At 40.0% G+C, this 18,031-nt stretch overlaps 1 protein-coding gene across 1 annotated transcript; it reads right to left on the bottom strand.

Annotated features, from left to right (window-relative positions):
- Positions 1 to 3,519: 3,519 nt before the first annotated feature.
- Positions 3,520 to 16,388, bottom strand: MTFR2 (mitochondrial fission regulator 2; the record flags this gene model as incomplete). The annotated part of the gene is made up of 6 exons (XM_079716795.1): positions 3,520 to 3,706; positions 8,188 to 8,545; positions 10,219 to 10,454; positions 11,760 to 11,872; positions 12,331 to 12,435; positions 16,326 to 16,388. The coding sequence occupies 6 exons, from the start codon at positions 16,386 to 16,388 to the stop codon at positions 3,520 to 3,522; spliced, it is 1,062 nt and encodes a 353-aa protein (XP_079572921.1).
- Positions 16,389 to 18,031: the final 1,643 nt, after the last annotated feature.

Genomic DNA, 18,031 nt, shown 5'->3' on the forward strand with positions numbered 1-18,031 from the left:
TGGCGCAGTGGTTGAGAGTCCGCCTGCCGATGCAGGGGACACGGGTTCGTGCCCCGGTCCGGGAGGATCCCACATGCCGTGGAGCGGCTGGGCCCGTGAGCCATGGCCACTGAGCCTGCGCGTCCGGAGCTTGTGCTCCGCGATGGGAGAGGCCACAGCAGTGAGAGGCCCGCGTACCGCAAAAAAAAAAAAAAAAAAAAAAAAAAAAAAAATCCAAACATACTATCATCTGTTGAGTAGTACAATACAGACTTAGTTTACATTTTCTTAATCCATTAAATGGCATCTGTTACCTTATAATGAGACCTTACTGTTCTCTAATGAGAAACATTAAATCATTTACTATTTAGCTCTTAGGAGAATCACTCAAAGTATACATTCAGCTTTTAATAACATTAACATACATGGAAAAAAAAAGATCCATTTACCTAACTACCATCAGTAGCCAGTTAACTGCTGGATCTTCTAAAACCAGAGACAGGTATTCTTAAGAGTCAAGATCCTTCAGACCTTTGCACTAATATACCCCAGTGTATAGACTACATTTAACTTCATTAAAAGGAGATGAGATCCTTTCACATGTAGGGATAAGTATGCTGGCATACTTCTGCAATCCTGCCTTGTAGGTGCAGACACAAGCCCTGTAGCTCGTGGCTTGGGCTACACCTGCTGTGTTTGTCAGTTCCTCCTTTAGTTCAATGTCCTTCTGACTGTGAAATATGGTGTCCAAACTGAAGTGAAGCAAATATTTAACACAGAAACTATTCTGATGTAAAAAAAAGAATGGCAACAAAAACACCAAATAACCCTTTGAGGCTTAACTCATTCAACAGTAAGTAGTCGTTTAAGAGCTGGTTACATGTCAGGCACTGTGCTCAGTCAGGGCTGAGAACATGAAAGTGAGCAAGACAGTCACAGCTGCAGACTGAGCTCTCCGTAGACTACAATTTGAGTCTCTATGTGCCCAGCGCTAAGCAAGGTGCTATAAAATTTACAAAAAGAGATGGTTCTTTCTCTAAGATGCTTGTAGTTGGCTGGAAAGAAAATGCGAAAAGAACAGTGAACAGTGTAAGACAAACCACTAATACCTCCTTGATCCACTATCACTGGGAAACTGTGTGTTCCACCTAAGTGAATTTCTGAGATAGCTGAAGGTTTTCAAATATCCTAGAATTTTTTTTTTTTTTTTTTTTTTGCGGTACGCGGGCCTCTCACTGCTGTGACCTCTCCCGTTGCGGAGCACAGGCTCCGGATGCGCAGGCTCAGCAACCATGGCTCACGGGCCCAGCCGCTCCACAGCATGTGGGATCTTCCCGGCCGGGGGCACGAACCCGTGTCCCCTACATCGGCAGGCGGACTCTCAACCACTGCGCCACTAGGGAAGCCCTATCTTAGAATTTTTTTTTTCCGGTATGCGGGCCTCTCACTGTTGTGGCCTCTCCCGTTGCAGAGCACAGGCTCCGGATGCACAGGCTCAGCGGCCATGGCTCATGGGCCCAGCCGCTCCGCGGCACGTGGGATCCTCCCAGACTGTGGCACGAACCCACGTCCCCTGCATCGGCAGGCGGACTCTCAACCACTGCGCCACCAGGGAAGACCCCCTATCCTAGAATTTTAATAAACCAAGTTCTATTCACTGCTCTGCCACTTAGATGTCAGACTACAGGCAGGTCACTTAACCACTTTCAGGCTCATTTTCCTCACGTGTAAAAGAGGTAATATTGGCAACCCCAGGACCATCAACGGACCATTGGACTGACAAGATGTGGTATACACACACACACACACACACACACACACACACACAAAAACACACACACACACACGGGAATATTACTCAGCCATAAAAAATAATGAGATATTGCCATTTGCAGCAACATGGGTGGACCTATAGCATATTATGCCTAGCAAAATAAGCCAGACAGAGAAAGACAAATACTGTATGATGTCACTTATATGTGGAATCTAAAAACAAAACAAAACAAAAAGAATGTATATGCAAGACAGAAACAGACTCACAGATACAGAAAACAAACTTGTGGTTACCAAAGGAGAGAGGGAAGTGGGGAGGGAAAAATTAGGGGTATGGGATTAACAAACTATTATATATAAAATAGATAAGCAACAAGGATATACTGTATAGCAGAGGGCATTATAGCCACTATCTTGTAATAACCTATAATAGAGTATAAACTGCAAAAATACTGAATCACTATGGTGTACACCTAAAACTAATACAATACTGTAAATCAGCTATACTTCGATAGAAAAAAATATTGCTGCATAGGTCAAATGAGATGAGTAAAAAAAAAAGTACTTTGCCAGTTACAAATTTCTATGCAAATGTTGAACACTTAAGACGCATTTGTAATTTTAATTGAAACAGTTCTAAAGTAAACTAGATACTTTTTTGCCTTCTTAGAGTTGAGAATATAATCTTCTGAGTCAACATGATAAGCATCAGCTAATGTACAGGCACAACAGTAACGTAGAAACCACACACACGCTGAAACGAGTAGAATGATTTTCCCCTGCTCTGTTGTGCTCTTTGAGTTGCCATCTGCTTTTTAGTTTTTCCATCTCCTCTGCTGTCTGACTGATGTCCGCCACTCTAATGCCACCCACTGGGCTTTATATACTGCCCATCTTTCACTCTCCTCTCACTCCTAAGGCTTATTCTTATTTACTACCTCAACTAGTTTATGAGATGGAAAACCACCCCCCAAATTTGGATTGTATCTAAACCAAAGAAAAGACTCTTCAAGAAAGAAGCAATCTTAAGGGTCAAGGGTTGAAATATATTATGAGTTGTTTTAAGTATCCAATGAGCATGGTCACTGAAGTAATTATGACCTCATCTGCTCTGTTAAAAGCACAGTTAATGTCCTATTTATCTAAATAATCCAATCTTCATATTTGTACTTTTTTTTTTTTTGCGGTACGCGGGCCTCTCACTGTTGTGGCCTCTCCCGTTGCAGAGCACAGGCTCTGGACGTGCAGGCTCAGCGGCCATGGCTCACGGGCCTAGCCGCTCCGTGGCATGTGGGATCTTCCTGGACCGGGGCACGAACCCGTGTCCCCTGCATCAGCAGGCGGTCTCTCAACCACTGCACCACCAGGGAAGCCCCAATCTTTATATTTGACCGGAAAAAATATTGGGAATATTCACATTTAAATTTGGTTAGGTTGAATCTATCACACCATTTTTCTCTGGTCCTCTCAATGTTTCAGACACCCAGTTCATACTGCAGACAGCAATGTCAAGTTAGCACGTGCCCAGGATAAACCATTATAAACTTATGCACAAGTATTTTTCAAATCAAGTGTTTTACCTCAAAAAAACTTCATAGTATGCTAAAAGCTAAAAATGAACGTGAAAGTCAACACAAACAATAGGAACATTAGCAGCACACAGCATCAACAATTTTAAGCCCATTCTGCATAATTAATTACTTCAAGGAACTTGAAGGTAAAGATACATCATGAACAATACGCACTAGAAAAATTGAAGATTTAACCTTATAATCTCACCTTTGAAGTTTCCGGACTAGAAAATGGAGAACACTCCCAAGAATTATTTTCTTTCTCAAAGGAATCTTCTTCTTGGAATGCAAATTTCTGCTTAAGTGCATGGGATATTAAAGACACTGGATCCCAAGGTGAGTCTTGTCTTTTCCTTTTATGAATGGGTCTGCCTCCAGGGGACCTTTAAAAAAAATGGAATATATTAAAACTTTGTGTAATTTAAGTTCCTTGTTGACAAACACAGCAGAAATATAAGCATAATATATTACAATCTTCAAGAGATCGGAATGTTTTGCCTTGTAATAAAAACAAATCTGGAGGGCACAATGGATTAGTAATCAGAAAGCTGGGAACCCATGTGAGGCTCTACCACAATCCATTATAACCTGGGATTTATCAAATATCATCTTTATTTTTTATTTTCTAATTTTCCAGTGGGTAGAAAAATTTAAAGAAATATTTAAGAACTTTTAAAAGGACTATGGAGTTCAAGAAAAGAAAAACATCAGGCTAACTGTTCATTCATTCATTCAATCTTAATGCCCCCTATTTTACCAGGCTCTGTGTTACGCTTCAGGGGTAGAGCAGTATCCTACTTCCATAGAACACTCTGGTGGCAGGAGTGTTACACCAAAACAAGTAAGCAAGAACATTTTGGACAGCAACTATCCAGTGCTGTGGATAAGATAAAAGAGGGAAATGTGACAGTAGCTAGGATGAAAGCACTTTCGATGAGATGATGAGGAAAAGCCTCTTAAAGGAGGTGACATCCTCTTTAAGGAAATGACAAGCAGTCAATTTTAGTGTAAACATCCAGTGGATGCATCAGCAAGGAGGTTGGCACCTGTGAGAAAAGAAAAAAGAAAAACAGGTACAGCTGGAGTGCAGAAAGTAAGATGGGAAGTAGGACGTGAGGTCAGAGAGATAAGGGCTGAATCCTAGAGAGACTTCCAAGCCACAGCAAGGTGTCAAGATTTCATTCTAAGCGCAATGGAAAACCACCAAAGGGTTTTAAGCAGGGGAATGGCATGATCTGACTTCAATTTTTAAAGGTCACTCTGGTTACTATATGAAGAACAGATAAGGAGGCAAGAATGAAGAGAGACCAGGTTGGAGGCGACTGCAAAAGTCCAAGCTATATAAGATAGTGGCAGGACTTCCCTGGTGGTCCAGTGGTTAAGACTTCACCTACCAATGCAGGGGGTGTGGCTTCAATCCCTGGTCGGGGAGCTAAAATCCCACATGCCTCCTGGCCAAAACACCAAAATATAAAACAGAAGCAATATTGTAACAAATTCAATAAAGACTTAAAAAAAAAGGTCCACATCAAAAAAAAAAAAAAAAAAAACATAGTGGCTTAGATTGAAAGGTGGCAGTGAGGACCACTGAGGGTACATAAATTTGAGCTGTATGCTGATGGAAAGGATGTGGGATAGAAAGGAAATGAAAAAACAGGATGATTTCCAGATGTCTGGACCGAGGGTAATATTGTTGCCATTTGCTGAGAAGCAAAAGACTTGGGGAAAGAATAAGTTTTCAAGGCAGAGGATGGAACAGGTAGGAAGGAAGAGTTCTGTTTTGGACATGTGAAGCGTGAGGTACCTGTGAGGCATCTGTGAGGCAGGCAAATGAAGATGTGAAGTAGGCATGGGGCTCAGAGGAGAGGTCAGGGCTAGAAAAATAAATGTGGGCATCATTAGCATTTAGCTGGTATCTAAAGCCTAGGACTAGATGAGATCACGCAAGGAAACAATGTGGGTGGAGAGAAGAAGGGGGCTGAGGGCTGAGCCTTGAACATGCCAACATTCAGAGACCAGGCCCAGAAGAAAGAATAAGCAAAGAAATAAGAGGTGGACAATGAGGTAAGAGGAAAACCAAGCATGATTTCCTCAAGGCCAAGTGAAAAAAGTGTTCCGAGGAGGAGGGAACTGAGGACTGCATCAAACGCTGCTGAGAGGTCAAGTAAGAAGAGCAATGAGAATTGACCACTGGATTTAGCAACATGGAGTCACTGGAGACCTTGAAAGAACAGTTTTCAGTGGAGTGATGGGAACAGACACCATATTACAGTGACTAGAAGGCAGTGAGAAATGGAAACCAACTATAAACAACATCAAGAATTTATACCAGAAAGGGAACAGAGAAACTATAATCGCTGAGGGTACACATGTTTTGAAGATGGGAAATGCTCAAGTGTGAAGAGAAGAATAAAGATGGAAAATTTGATGACACAGAAGACAGGAGAATTTTAAGTGAAATGCTTAGAGAGAAGGGGAACCAGCGACCGAGGGGAGAGCATGGACATGATCAAGGATGCTTCATTTGCAATAACAAGATGGAAGGCAGAGAACATGGGTAGTAAATTTGTAAATGTAAAGATGTGGGAAGTCTCATCGGATTTAGCAGTAATGTATGAAACAAGATCAGTTGTTAGAAAAATGAGAGAATAGAGGTGTGGAGGGTGGAGTCTACTGGCACTTCAGTCATTTCTCCAGTGATGGTAACAGCCAGAGTCACCATTTTACACTGACTGTGCCCAACGATACCAGTAAGAGATCTAGTTGGGACTAAACGTGTACCTACAACTGTAAGATTTTTCTCTGTACTAGCTGCCTCATACAAGGATCAATCATAACCTCATTAATAATGAAATGACTTATCTGTCCTAACACTATTACACAGAAAATACATTTATTTTCTCAGCAAAACTTCATTGAGGAATTTCCAGGTGAACATGGCAGATCTCTGTGAAAGCCTACTAAAATAACAGCAAAGAAATGAAAAAGATGTACATCCACAAAGACAAAGAGATTACGAGAGACGAGAGTAGATAAGAATTGCAACAAAATGTTGTAAGCTGGAAAGCTGATGACAGTGAAGAGAGTGAGAGGTAAGCTGCCTTCCTAAAAACAGACGGATTGAGGAAAAGTCCACATAGGGAATGACACGCCCCTCCCTTGCCCTTTCCCCACTCAACTCTCAAACTACCTAGCTTGCACCACCCGTGTAATCCCCAACTCTCCTGACCAAGAAGGAGACTGAAGAACTTTCTAGAAAAACTCTCTAGTCCCAAAGAAAAGACATACAGCTACTGAAATATGGGATCTGGCTAACAAAATGGCAAGGTCCTCTCCTCAGTCACTAAATTGTGAAGTCCACCAGCTAGCAATCCCACCTCACACAAAGAAAGTTCAATCAGCTTTTCCGTGCCTCACTTTTAAATATAAATGCATAGCTGCGAATCACAGATACTTAAATAAGGCTCCAAAACTATAAATGGAGACCAAAATCAATAAGAGGAAAAGGAACTCAGGAAAAATGAACATAATTCAAGAGCAAAAGAAAACTTAGAATAAAACTGTAGTTAATATTTTCAGTAGCATAAGACACACAAAAGCAAGAAGACATAAAAAAGGAGCACTCAAAGAAAAAGAAATGGGTCTTGCAAATTAAAAATATGATGACGGGGGCAATTCCCTGGCAGTCCAGTGGTTAGAACTCCACACTTTCACTGCTGAGGGCTTGGTTCAATCCCTGGTCAGGGAACTAGAATGCCACAAGCTGCACAGCCCCCCACACCCCACCCCACACCCCCCAAAAATAAGTGATGACAGGAAAAGAAGAGTTAGAAAGCATTTTCTCAAAAAGTACAATAAAAAAAAGCAAAGAGAAGAAAACAGTAAAGATATGAAGATAAGACAAATAATTCTGGCATTCAAACTTCTACTAGACTTTCCAAAAAAAGAGAGCAGAAGGAAAGAATAGGAGAAAATTATCAGAGAAATGTTATAAGAAATTTCCCAAAATAAAGGACATAAAACTCTAAACTGACTGAGTTCAATCAATAAGTGAACTCAGCATAAGGAACTTAAAAAGAAGTAAATGCTCAGCATAAGAAAGTTAAAAAGAACTCTCCAGGGCACATCACCATGAAATTTAAGAACACCTGGACCAAAGAGAAGATCTTAAATGCTTCAAGAATGAAGAAACAGGGGCTTCCCTGGTGGCACAGTGGTTGAGAGTCCGCCTGCCAATGCAGGGGACACGGGTTCATGCCCCGGTCTGGGAAGATCCCACATGCCACAGAGCGGCTGGGCCCGTGAGCCATGGCCGCTGAGCCTGCGCGTCCGGAGCCTGTGCTCCGCAACGGGAGAGGCCACAACAGTGAGAGGCCCACGTACCGCAAAAAATAAATAAATAAATAAATAAAATAAAATTAGTCAACAAACAAAATGTAATCATAGTATATGAAATGGCTTACCTGTGAATGTTTACTGTTATAGTAAGGATATAAATTCTGAACACGGATTTAAGGAAAGACTGTGACTTAACCATATCGGGAAGATGTAATAAGAAGTGTGTGTGCATGTGTGTTAGGGGGTAGAATGTCTAAGAGAACGTATTCCAGATTTTTAACAATTGCAAGTAAATATAACTAAAATATCAAGAAATAGCAAAAGTAGTACGCTGTTTCAAAAATATGGAGATAGGACACTAGAACAAAGAGTCACAAAAAACTGAAAATGATTCTCTCTCGAGGGGTATTTGGGATAAAGAGGAATCAAAGAGAAGACTTATATATGTTTACTTTGATAAATATAATAATTTCTTTAAACACCATTGATAAAATTTGGGTTCATTTCTCAAATTATGACAACATACCTTTCAATAGCACGTAGCTTAACCTTATTCACATCCTTCAGAACATCCAACATGTTTGGAACATCTTTATTTTTCTGGTTTTTTGAATGATGACTAAAATTGGTTTTCCTAGTATCTGCGTGCTGTTTTTTCTCTTCAGTTGCTGAATTATTTGATGCACAAATATTATTAGATGCTGTTTGCACGAGAGGAGAACATGGAGGCTGTAGAGAAGAAACCTGAGGAGGCGGTGGTGGAGGAGGAGGAGAGGGAAACACTGAACTTGAAAATGAATCTGGTTCGACACTCAGTTGAGTAGTCCCTGATGATGGCATGTGTCCCAAACCACTAGGCCTGTTGTTCTTCAAGTCCAAGGAGCCTAAAGAAAATGTGGTCTGTTGAAAAACCATGCAAAATTTTCTCCAATATAATACGTAACACTAATTAGCATCAAAACAGGAACAATTCTGTAATGCTACTAAAATAATGATACTGTGGCCAGGAAGGTGAAGCAATCCCACCTGCTTAGTAATTTCTGAAAGAGTCAAGCAAACAGTAAATTCATTTTTAATCCAATTAGGATTCTCTGTGTAGGGGAAGGGGGAGAATACATTTTAAAGAGAAAATTAAAAGTGCTTTTTTCACATGCAATCTGAATTTCATCCTCTATTTGCAAAAGCTAAAACACGATCAACAACTTGTGGCTAGGAACATGCAAACTGATATATTCACTCTAATGATGACATTGTAGAAACACCCAGGCATATATTTTCTAGGCAGGAGCCTAAGACGGGTACCAAATACTTAACTTTTTCACAGCATATTTGCTCCTAATATCATGTGTAACAAGACTGCTTTTAAAAAAGTGTATATATCATATCTCATTTATTACATAGTAGTATATATAATATGTAATATAAATTATAAATATACAATACTATATAAATATTGTTACACACAAATTATATATGTGTTTATATGGATGCTTTTATATACATACAGATATTGTGTGTGTATGTATATTATTTAAAGCAAGCCACATGTCTAAAAATTTTAAAAAGAATCATCTGGAAAACAGTATTCACCTAGATTTGATGGAAGTATAGCAGCAATAACTTCAAACTACAAATGTATATATATATGAAGCCTCAAATCCATACTCTTGTCTCAAATTAATGCATCCCTCCGTTTAAATTTCCAACACTTTTCTACAGAGTTAGAAAAGCCTACAGTCAGCCCTCTGTATCCTCAGGCTCTACATCTGCAGATTCAACCAACCACAGATCAAAAATATGAAAAAAGGCTTCCCTGGTGGCGCAGTGGTTGAGAGTCCGCCTGCTGATGCAGGGGACGTGGGTTCGTGCCCCGGTCCGGGAGGATCCCACATGCAGCGGAGCGGCTGGGCCCGTGAGCCATGGCTGCTGAGCCTGCGCGTCCGGAGCCTGTGCTCCGCAACGGGAGAGGCCACAACAGTGAGAGGCCCGCGTACCGCAAAAAAAAAATATGAAAAAAAAAATTCCAGAAAAGTTCCAGAAAGCAAAACTTGATCATCCATGCACTGACAACCATTTACATAGCATTTCCATTGTATTTATAACTATTTGCATTTTATTAGGTATTATAAGTAATCTAGAGATGATTTAAAGTATATGGGAGGATGCAGGATGTGTATAGGTTATATGTAAATATGCCATTTTATATAAGGGACTTAAGCATCCTAAGATTTTGGTGTCCACAGGGGTCCTAGAACCAACATCCCACGGATGCCAAGGGACAACTGTACTTAGAAAACAGGCTCTTAAATACAAAACTACAATCTTCGGCAGCATAGCTAGCTCTTCTTTAAACCAAAGCCATCCCTGTCACTACAAATGCATCTTAATTTATTCTCAATAAACATCAGAGGTAATACATATATACACCCAACATCGTTTCATATTTAATGTCATTCATAAGATACATTAGCAGTAAACATTCTTTTCTTACTCAGGACCACACTGACTTAAATACTAAATGACTATCATCCAACTGAAATAAAACTCCGTTACTTACCAGAGTTTGTACTGTTTCTCAGTTCTTGCCTTCCCACAATTGCAGCAATCTGAGAGCGAAGAAAAGCTAGCTCATCTTCAAGGGCAGCTATTTTTTTAATTGCAGCTTCACTTTCGGGCCAATCACTTTTTGTTGGTTCGTTATGCCTTAGAGCAGGTGTCAGTGGATCTTCAACTAGTTGCAAAGGATGGAAAGAAGCAATTTTCTCCTCTTCTTCATTTTTCCATATACTATTTCTGTAGGTGGAAGGAAAAAATGGAGAGAGAGAGAAAAGGAGGAAGAAAAATTTTCTAGAAATAAATTCGTTCAGTTAAAGAATAAAGATACCAAAACAAAATCAGAATAGCTCTCTTTACCCTATAATGGTCTCTAGACTCACTGAGGACAAATAACATCTTATGTAACTTTATATTCTCAGTACCCAGAACAAATGCTGCCTTTAATAGGTGACCAATAAGCGGTCGGTGAACGAAAGAACACATCTTGCTTTCAGACTGTAAACTAAAAATAATAATCCTATCTATTAACTTCAAACACAGTACAAATTGATTTATTTAGAAATAAAGTTAATTTATTTAGAAACTCTACATATTTGGAATATAAGGTCCTACAGGATTCCTTGTTACGTTGGGGTAAGTTTACTGTATTCTAATTTTTTGAAAATTTATAAACCGATTTGATATAGAATAAATTTAGCCAGTTTTTTTGAGTAACTGATCCTTTGGTACTTCAGCCTGTATCTGAATACACTAACAGCTAAGTTAGTACTACCAAGCAGTAAAACATCCAAATGTTGAAATATATTTAACATCATTGCCTGGTAAACAGTAAACACTATATAAGTTTTGGCTAAATATATAAAATAAATAAATATAGTATTTAGTATAGGAAAGAGCTTTCTCCTAAAAATGAACATGGTGATTTTTATATCCTTTTAATATCATTCCTTCCTAGGCCTTGGGTGAGGTTTAAATGTGCATTAAGAAAGACTAGCTAGGGGCTTCCCTGGCGGCACAGTGGTTAAGAATCCGCCTGCCAATGCAGGGGACATGGGTTTGAGCGCTGGTCTGGGAAGATCCCACATGCCGCGGAGCAGCTAAGCCCGTGCGCCACAACTACCAAGTCTGCGCTCTAGAGCCCATGAGCCACAACTACTGAGCCCACACGTCGCATCTACTGAAGCCCACACACTCTAGAGCCTGTGCTCCGCAACAAGAGAAGCCACTGCAATGAGAAGCCCTCACACCACAACAAAGAGTAGCCCCAGCTCATCGCAACTAGAGAAAGCCCGTGCACAGCAACGAAAACCCAACACAGCCAAAAATAATAAATAAAAATAAAACAGATTAAAAAAAAAAAGAAAAAACTGGCTAAAAATGAGAAAACACCAGTTATCCCTATTAGGAAGACACAAGCAGGACACAGCGCAGTACAGAGGTAGACAAAATAAAAAGGCTCGATCAGCCTGAACATACTTCAACATGTGGAAGAATTCAGATTACAGCCCACACCCCACGTTCCAAGATAAGTAGAAAAATTACCGAAATCTGAGATAACTGGCTTCTTCATCATTCGTCACATACAAAACGTCAGCAAAAGATGGAACTACAGATCCACAGTTAGCTGGGTCCACAGAGTTCAAGAGTGGGATCAGCTAAAGGAAAAAAGGAAAAAGAAAGTCAGGGAGTCGGGGAAAGACACATGCCCGTGGAAACTATTTATGTAAGTTAAAAATCCACAAGAGTGAAAAGGAAAAAGGATATGCAATAGAAAAACATACACCTATTAGCGAGAAAGAAAAACTGAGGAAAATAATTATTCTAAAGTCTACACATGTGGCAATGTTCTCTCCCCTGGTGAATGTCATCCAACATAAAACACAAACTAGAAGAATAAAATAAGCTACTCAGGGGTTGCTTCACATCTGCCAATCTTTGGATATAACTACTTAAAAAAATAAAGACAAAGACACACGTGAAATGACTTGTTTCCAGGATAAACTAAAGGTTTTTGGCTTGCAGGAAACATTTCTTCTTTTGTTCTACTCTATGTCCCTAGGAGTACCTGGGATAATTTTACACATGGTGCTTCAACGCACGTTGACTGACTTACCTCAAAATTAGGCCTGGGACAAGGTTCTAAAGGAAGAATTTTCCCTATAATACGAACAATACTCCGAGCTGATCCATAGTCTTTATTTTCCCAAATCTGCAAAACCTATTTAAACATAAAGCACTGTTTAAAAAGTCATATTCTATTAAGCATGTTTATATTGATATTATTTATGGAAAAAATGTAAAATATGCAATAACATTTATTTTTAAAAAGAAAATATAGAATGGCATACTTCTAAAGTATTTTCTTCAAAGAATTAAACTTTATTCATATCTGTCTTTAAAAAAGTGGGAAGCAGGGGGATGGGAGTTAACATATACAGATTCCAGGAAGAAAGATCTTTTGAGAAAGCACCACAAATTCATTCTGTTTTATTTCTGATAATGGCCAAATATCTTGGGGAACTTTATTCAGAAAAATTGTCTCCCCTCCTCCCAGCTAAAAATCCCATCTTTGGGCCCAATGAAAAATGGACAATTTCAATTTTTCAAACAGTGAAGTAATACAGAGTATATTCATGTAATTTCCTTTAAAGGAGAAATAAAAAGGGGAATAAATGAAGCAGGCCCTAAACAGTTTAAGGATGCTTTACTTACTGTCGTACTGGCACAAAAAGAGACATATAGATCAATGGAACACAACAGAGAGCCCAGAAACAAACCCACGCATGTGCAGTCAATTAATCTACGACACAGGAGGCAAGAATATACGATGGAGAAAAGCAAGTGCTGTTGGGAAAGCTGCACAGTTACATGAAAATCAATGAAGTTAGAACACTCCCTCACACCATATGCAAAAATAAACTCAAAATGGCTTGAAGACCTAAATGTAAGACATGACACCATAAAACTAGAAGAGAACATAGGCAAAACATTCTCAGACATAAATTGTAGCAATATTTCCTTAAGTCTCCTAAGGCAAAAGAAATAAAAGCAAATATAAACAAATGGGACCTAATTAAACTTAAACGCTTTTGCACAGCAAAGGAAACCATCAGTAAAATGAAAAGACCTACAGAATAGGAGAAAGTGTTTGCAAACTATGCAACCGACAAATGGATAATCTCCAAAATATACAAACAGCTCATACAACTCAATATCAAAATAACAAACAACCCAATCAAAAAATGGGCAGAAGACCTAAATAGACATTTCTGCAAAGACATACAGATGGCCAACAGGTACAAGAAAAGATGCTCAACAGCCCTAACTATTAGGGAAATGCAAATCAAAACAACGAGGTATCACCTCATGTGGGTCAGAATGACTATCATCAAAAAGTCTACAAATAATAAATACTGGAGAGGGTGTGGGGAAAAGGGAACCCTCCTACACTGATGGTGGGAATGTAAATTGGTGCAGCCACTATGGAGAACAGTATGGAGGTTCCTTAAAAAAATAAAAGTAGAGCTATCATATGATCCAGCAATATCCCACTCCTGGGGAAAACTCTAATTCAAAAAGATACATGCACCCCAATGTCCATAGCAGCACTCTTTACAATAGCCAAGACATGGAAACAACCCAAGTGCCCATCAACAGATGACTGGTTGAAGATGTGGCAGATATAGATATAGATATACATACATACATACACACATACATACACACAATGGAATATTACTCAGCCATAAAAAAGAATAAAATATTGCCATTTGCAGCAACATGGATGGACCTAGAGAATATCATACTAAGTGAAATAAGTCAGACGGAGAAAGACAAATATTATCACTTATATGGGGACTCTAAAAAATTCTACAAATGAATCTATAAACAAAACAGAGAAACAGACTCACAGACATAGAAGACAAACTTACGGCTGCCAAAGGGGAAAGGGAAGGGGAGTTATATTAGGAGTATGGGACTAACAGATACAAACTACTGTGTGTAAGATAGAAAAGCAACAAGAATCTACTGCCTAGCACAGGGAACTATATCAATATCTTGTAATAACCTATAATGGACAATAATCTGAAATATTATATAACTGATCACTTTGCTGTACAGCTAAAACTACACAATAGTGTAAATCAGCTACATTTCAATTTTAAAAAAGAGAAAAAAAAAGAATGCTTTACTTACAGTGGAATACCTTTTCTAGTAGTAAGTTCTTGAGAAGATAACAGAAATGAAATGTGCTTCTATAACTCAAATAATAACTTTGTTCTTTAGCTTGGAGTTTCCCATATTGGTGTAAACTATTCCCACAGGAACCTCCCCCAAAATATGACATAACGTTTGTTCTTTTGGAAGTGATTTCAACACAAAAGAGGCATTTTCTCTCTTTAAAAAGCATTAAAAATTGGACTTTTCATTTTTCCTGAGATCCCATAAGGAAAGTGAAGTTTATTAGAAGCCACAGATATAGAGGTAGCATCCTATTAGCATCCTCATGGAAACATCAAGCAGATGGATACACAGTTCTAGAACTTAGGAGACAACCTGCATTAGAAAGATGGATTTGGGAATCATCAGCATACAGAATACATGACAGGTAAAAATCGAAGCCATAGGACTAGCTGAGAAAAACTGGGGCTAGAGAGAATGATTTGAAAGTCATCAGCACATAGAATCTTCTGCACAAAGTCATGCCATTCCTCTGTTTTTAAATGGCAAGGGTTCTGAATTTATCTGATCATATCCAAGCACCTGGCTCTAACCATTAAATACTGATTCCATCAGCCAGCCTCACAATCTTCCATCAATTCTGCAGCTCAGTTGCCATAACATACTCCATGAATTGCGTATTCATTCTCCAATCACCCTCAAAGGTCCTCTGCCACTTGGCCCTATTCTATCTATCCAACTTAATTCCCCACTATCCATTATCAAGAACACATGCTCTTTTGGGTTAAGCAGTTTTCCTTCAGATTGATGGCCTCTCTCAATTTCTTTTCACAAACTTTTCAAAAGAAGGTTGCTGATGCCACTTCCCTTCCTCAATCATTCTTCAAACTACTACAGTTCAGCTGCCACTCTTCACCTACAGAAATCCCTAAAGGCATCGATAATCTACTGATAAGCAAATCTTCAACAATCACTCAGTCTTTGTTGTCTTTAATCTCTTCAATTCTGAAATTCAAAATGCTTCAATAACATCCAGTGACATCTTCCATTACACGTCATCAAAGTCAAATATCAAAGAATGTCGACCACTCCAAATCTGAATCTCTTTTCCTTCCTACTTTCCAGAACCATATACCCAATTATCTGCAGGACCTTTGTATTTATATATTCCAACAGCACATATGACTTATCTCCCTACTCAAAGTAGTTTCTCGTATGGAATTGTCCATTTATATTAATGGCTCCATCATTTTTCAACTTTTGTTTAAAACATTTTAATTATCCTTGTCTATTCTAATTCACCACACCAAACAGCAACAATTTGCCCATTTTCTGTAAGCCCCCCTATTATTTTTGTGTCTCTCTTATATTCAGTCCTGTATTACAGTTATCTATATACGTTTCTTATATCTCATATTATATTTTAAGCATCATGAACACAAGAACCATGTACTGCTACTCTGCATCACCTACAGAAACAAGCATATTGTCTTAGATGTCATAGCTACTCAATAAGTAGACAAAATTTGATTTGCTTATGCTTCTCGCACCTAAGCCAACCTCTCTCCTTAATATTTATTCTGAATTTGCTGAGCTATAACTTGCCATTATATCCAAGTATCAAACTTAAATTACCTTAAATAAAGCCACTAGATATTTTTTAAGTATTTTATCTATGAAGGTCATGTCTATCTTTTGCTTCGGTTGTATCTTTTGTTGGCATTTGACCTATCAAGTAAACAGGTTCCTGATAATCTTATCCCTTTTTTAACTCAAACTATCAAAGCTATACTAAAGGAAACTCGCCTTTGTTACACCTATAGAGAAGTAACAATTTTGCCTTGAATGTTGACATATAAATCATTTCCAAAATAAGACCTCAAACAAATACAACAGGTTCATTCAAATCCATTAAAAGACATTTACCTGGTTTACAGGAACACCAAAATATTCCAGCATCTCTCTTAAGATACTCAATATGAATGACATTGATGAGGCAAACACAGAAGCAAATTTAAGGAAACGTTGTTTCTTGATACCTTAAGGGAAAAAAATTAGAAAACATTACTCTTGATAAATAACTGCCGCACAAAATTGTGTTAAATAACTGGAAAACCCCTTTGGTTACACATTACACCATCAACTAATCTCTCTGGCCAGCATTATTTTAATGAGAGGAGAGAAAAAGAGGAATGGGGGAATGGAGAAGGGTTGGTAAAAGAAACTTCAATTTATCCGTTAAGTTGCATTAAAACTTCATAGAATTTTTTTGAGGCTCTGAACGGACCTGGTTAATAAATATCAATCAGCGAAATTGGAAACAGCAGGGAAGCCTTCAAGTTAGTTGCAACAGCGATGCGCCCTCTCTCCGAAAGCTTTGGGCTGAGACTCTTCAGAGGGATGAGTTCAACCAATCCTTGAAAGCAGGCAGGGGGCCGACGCAAGGCTTTGACAAAAGGAACGGTAGCTCTTCCTCACTAACGTATCAGAATACCACCCATCCCTCCTCGCTTATTTTAAAGAATATGAACCCCAGATAGGCGACGTGACTTAATCACCTAACTACTAAATAACAGGCCGAGACTAGCGCCCGGTCACATCACTCGCTTTGGCCCCAAGCTCCCTCGGCGTTTCTCCTAACCCAGCATGGTCGCCTGGCTTACCTTCCTCCGAAGCCCAGCCTCCTGGCAACCACGGGAACTTCAAGCTGCAGTCGTTAAGGAACCTTGCCGCGGAATCCGCAGGGGACGAGGCCCGGCGTGCACTCGTCCTGGTCCAGGAGCGCTCAGACGTCCACGGACGCCCGTGCGCCTCGGCTTGCCTGCCACGGGCGGTGACGACGCCTCCACTGGCCCAGGGCTTAGCCCTGTAGCCCCTCACTCGGCCGGGGTAACTCGGCTGGAAGCGCGGCCCTCCTCCCGTGCGCAACAGAACCTGTCCCTTGCCTCCACGACTGGCTCGCCACTTCCGCGTCGCCCGACTAAACTTAAACTCCGCGGGCCATGACCCGTGCACGACCTCATTGGACAAGGCTGAAGATCGTTGCTTGTGACTGGTTACGGAATGACGTCAGGTTATTTACGGTTATTTAGACTGGCTACTGAGTGTCTTCCTCCTTCAAGGGGGCGGGCCTTCAGCGAGGCAGCCAATAGAAGCCTAGAGGCAGCAGGTGGGCGGGGCAGGCCGCGCAGGGACGATGACGCATGCTCAAGACTCGTCTTTAGGTTTCCCGGGTGCTCCCATAACACCGGTGTCTACAGCCCAGAGTATGGAGCCATTATGGCCCTTGGATCAGGCCCACGATCCGGAGTTCGTGCCCCACACAGATCTTCGCAGGGAAAGTGTGTCATCCTCTACATACAGACCCGAAGTGGGGCCGCTCTCCCAAGTCCGCTTGCCGTGGAATGTCGCGATTTGTTTAATAATTCATTCGTCTATTCAGCAAATATCTATTATATGCTTATGTGACTAGCAGATGCTAAACGCTGTCATCGAGGAATCTGCAGCATTGCAGTACTTAGAATGTTCGTTCATGAAACGCTCCAGGTTATCCAGGCTGCCAATGCGATCTGGCCTAGCCTACGAAGGTAAAGTGACCACCAAGTCCTGGCAGGTGATATCCCAATTTTCAA

This window comes from Hyperoodon ampullatus (genome assembly GCF_949752795.1).
Source record: "Hyperoodon ampullatus genome assembly, chromosome: 12".
In the NCBI taxonomy this organism is placed as follows: Eukaryota; Metazoa; Chordata; class Mammalia; order Artiodactyla; family Ziphiidae; genus Hyperoodon; species Hyperoodon ampullatus.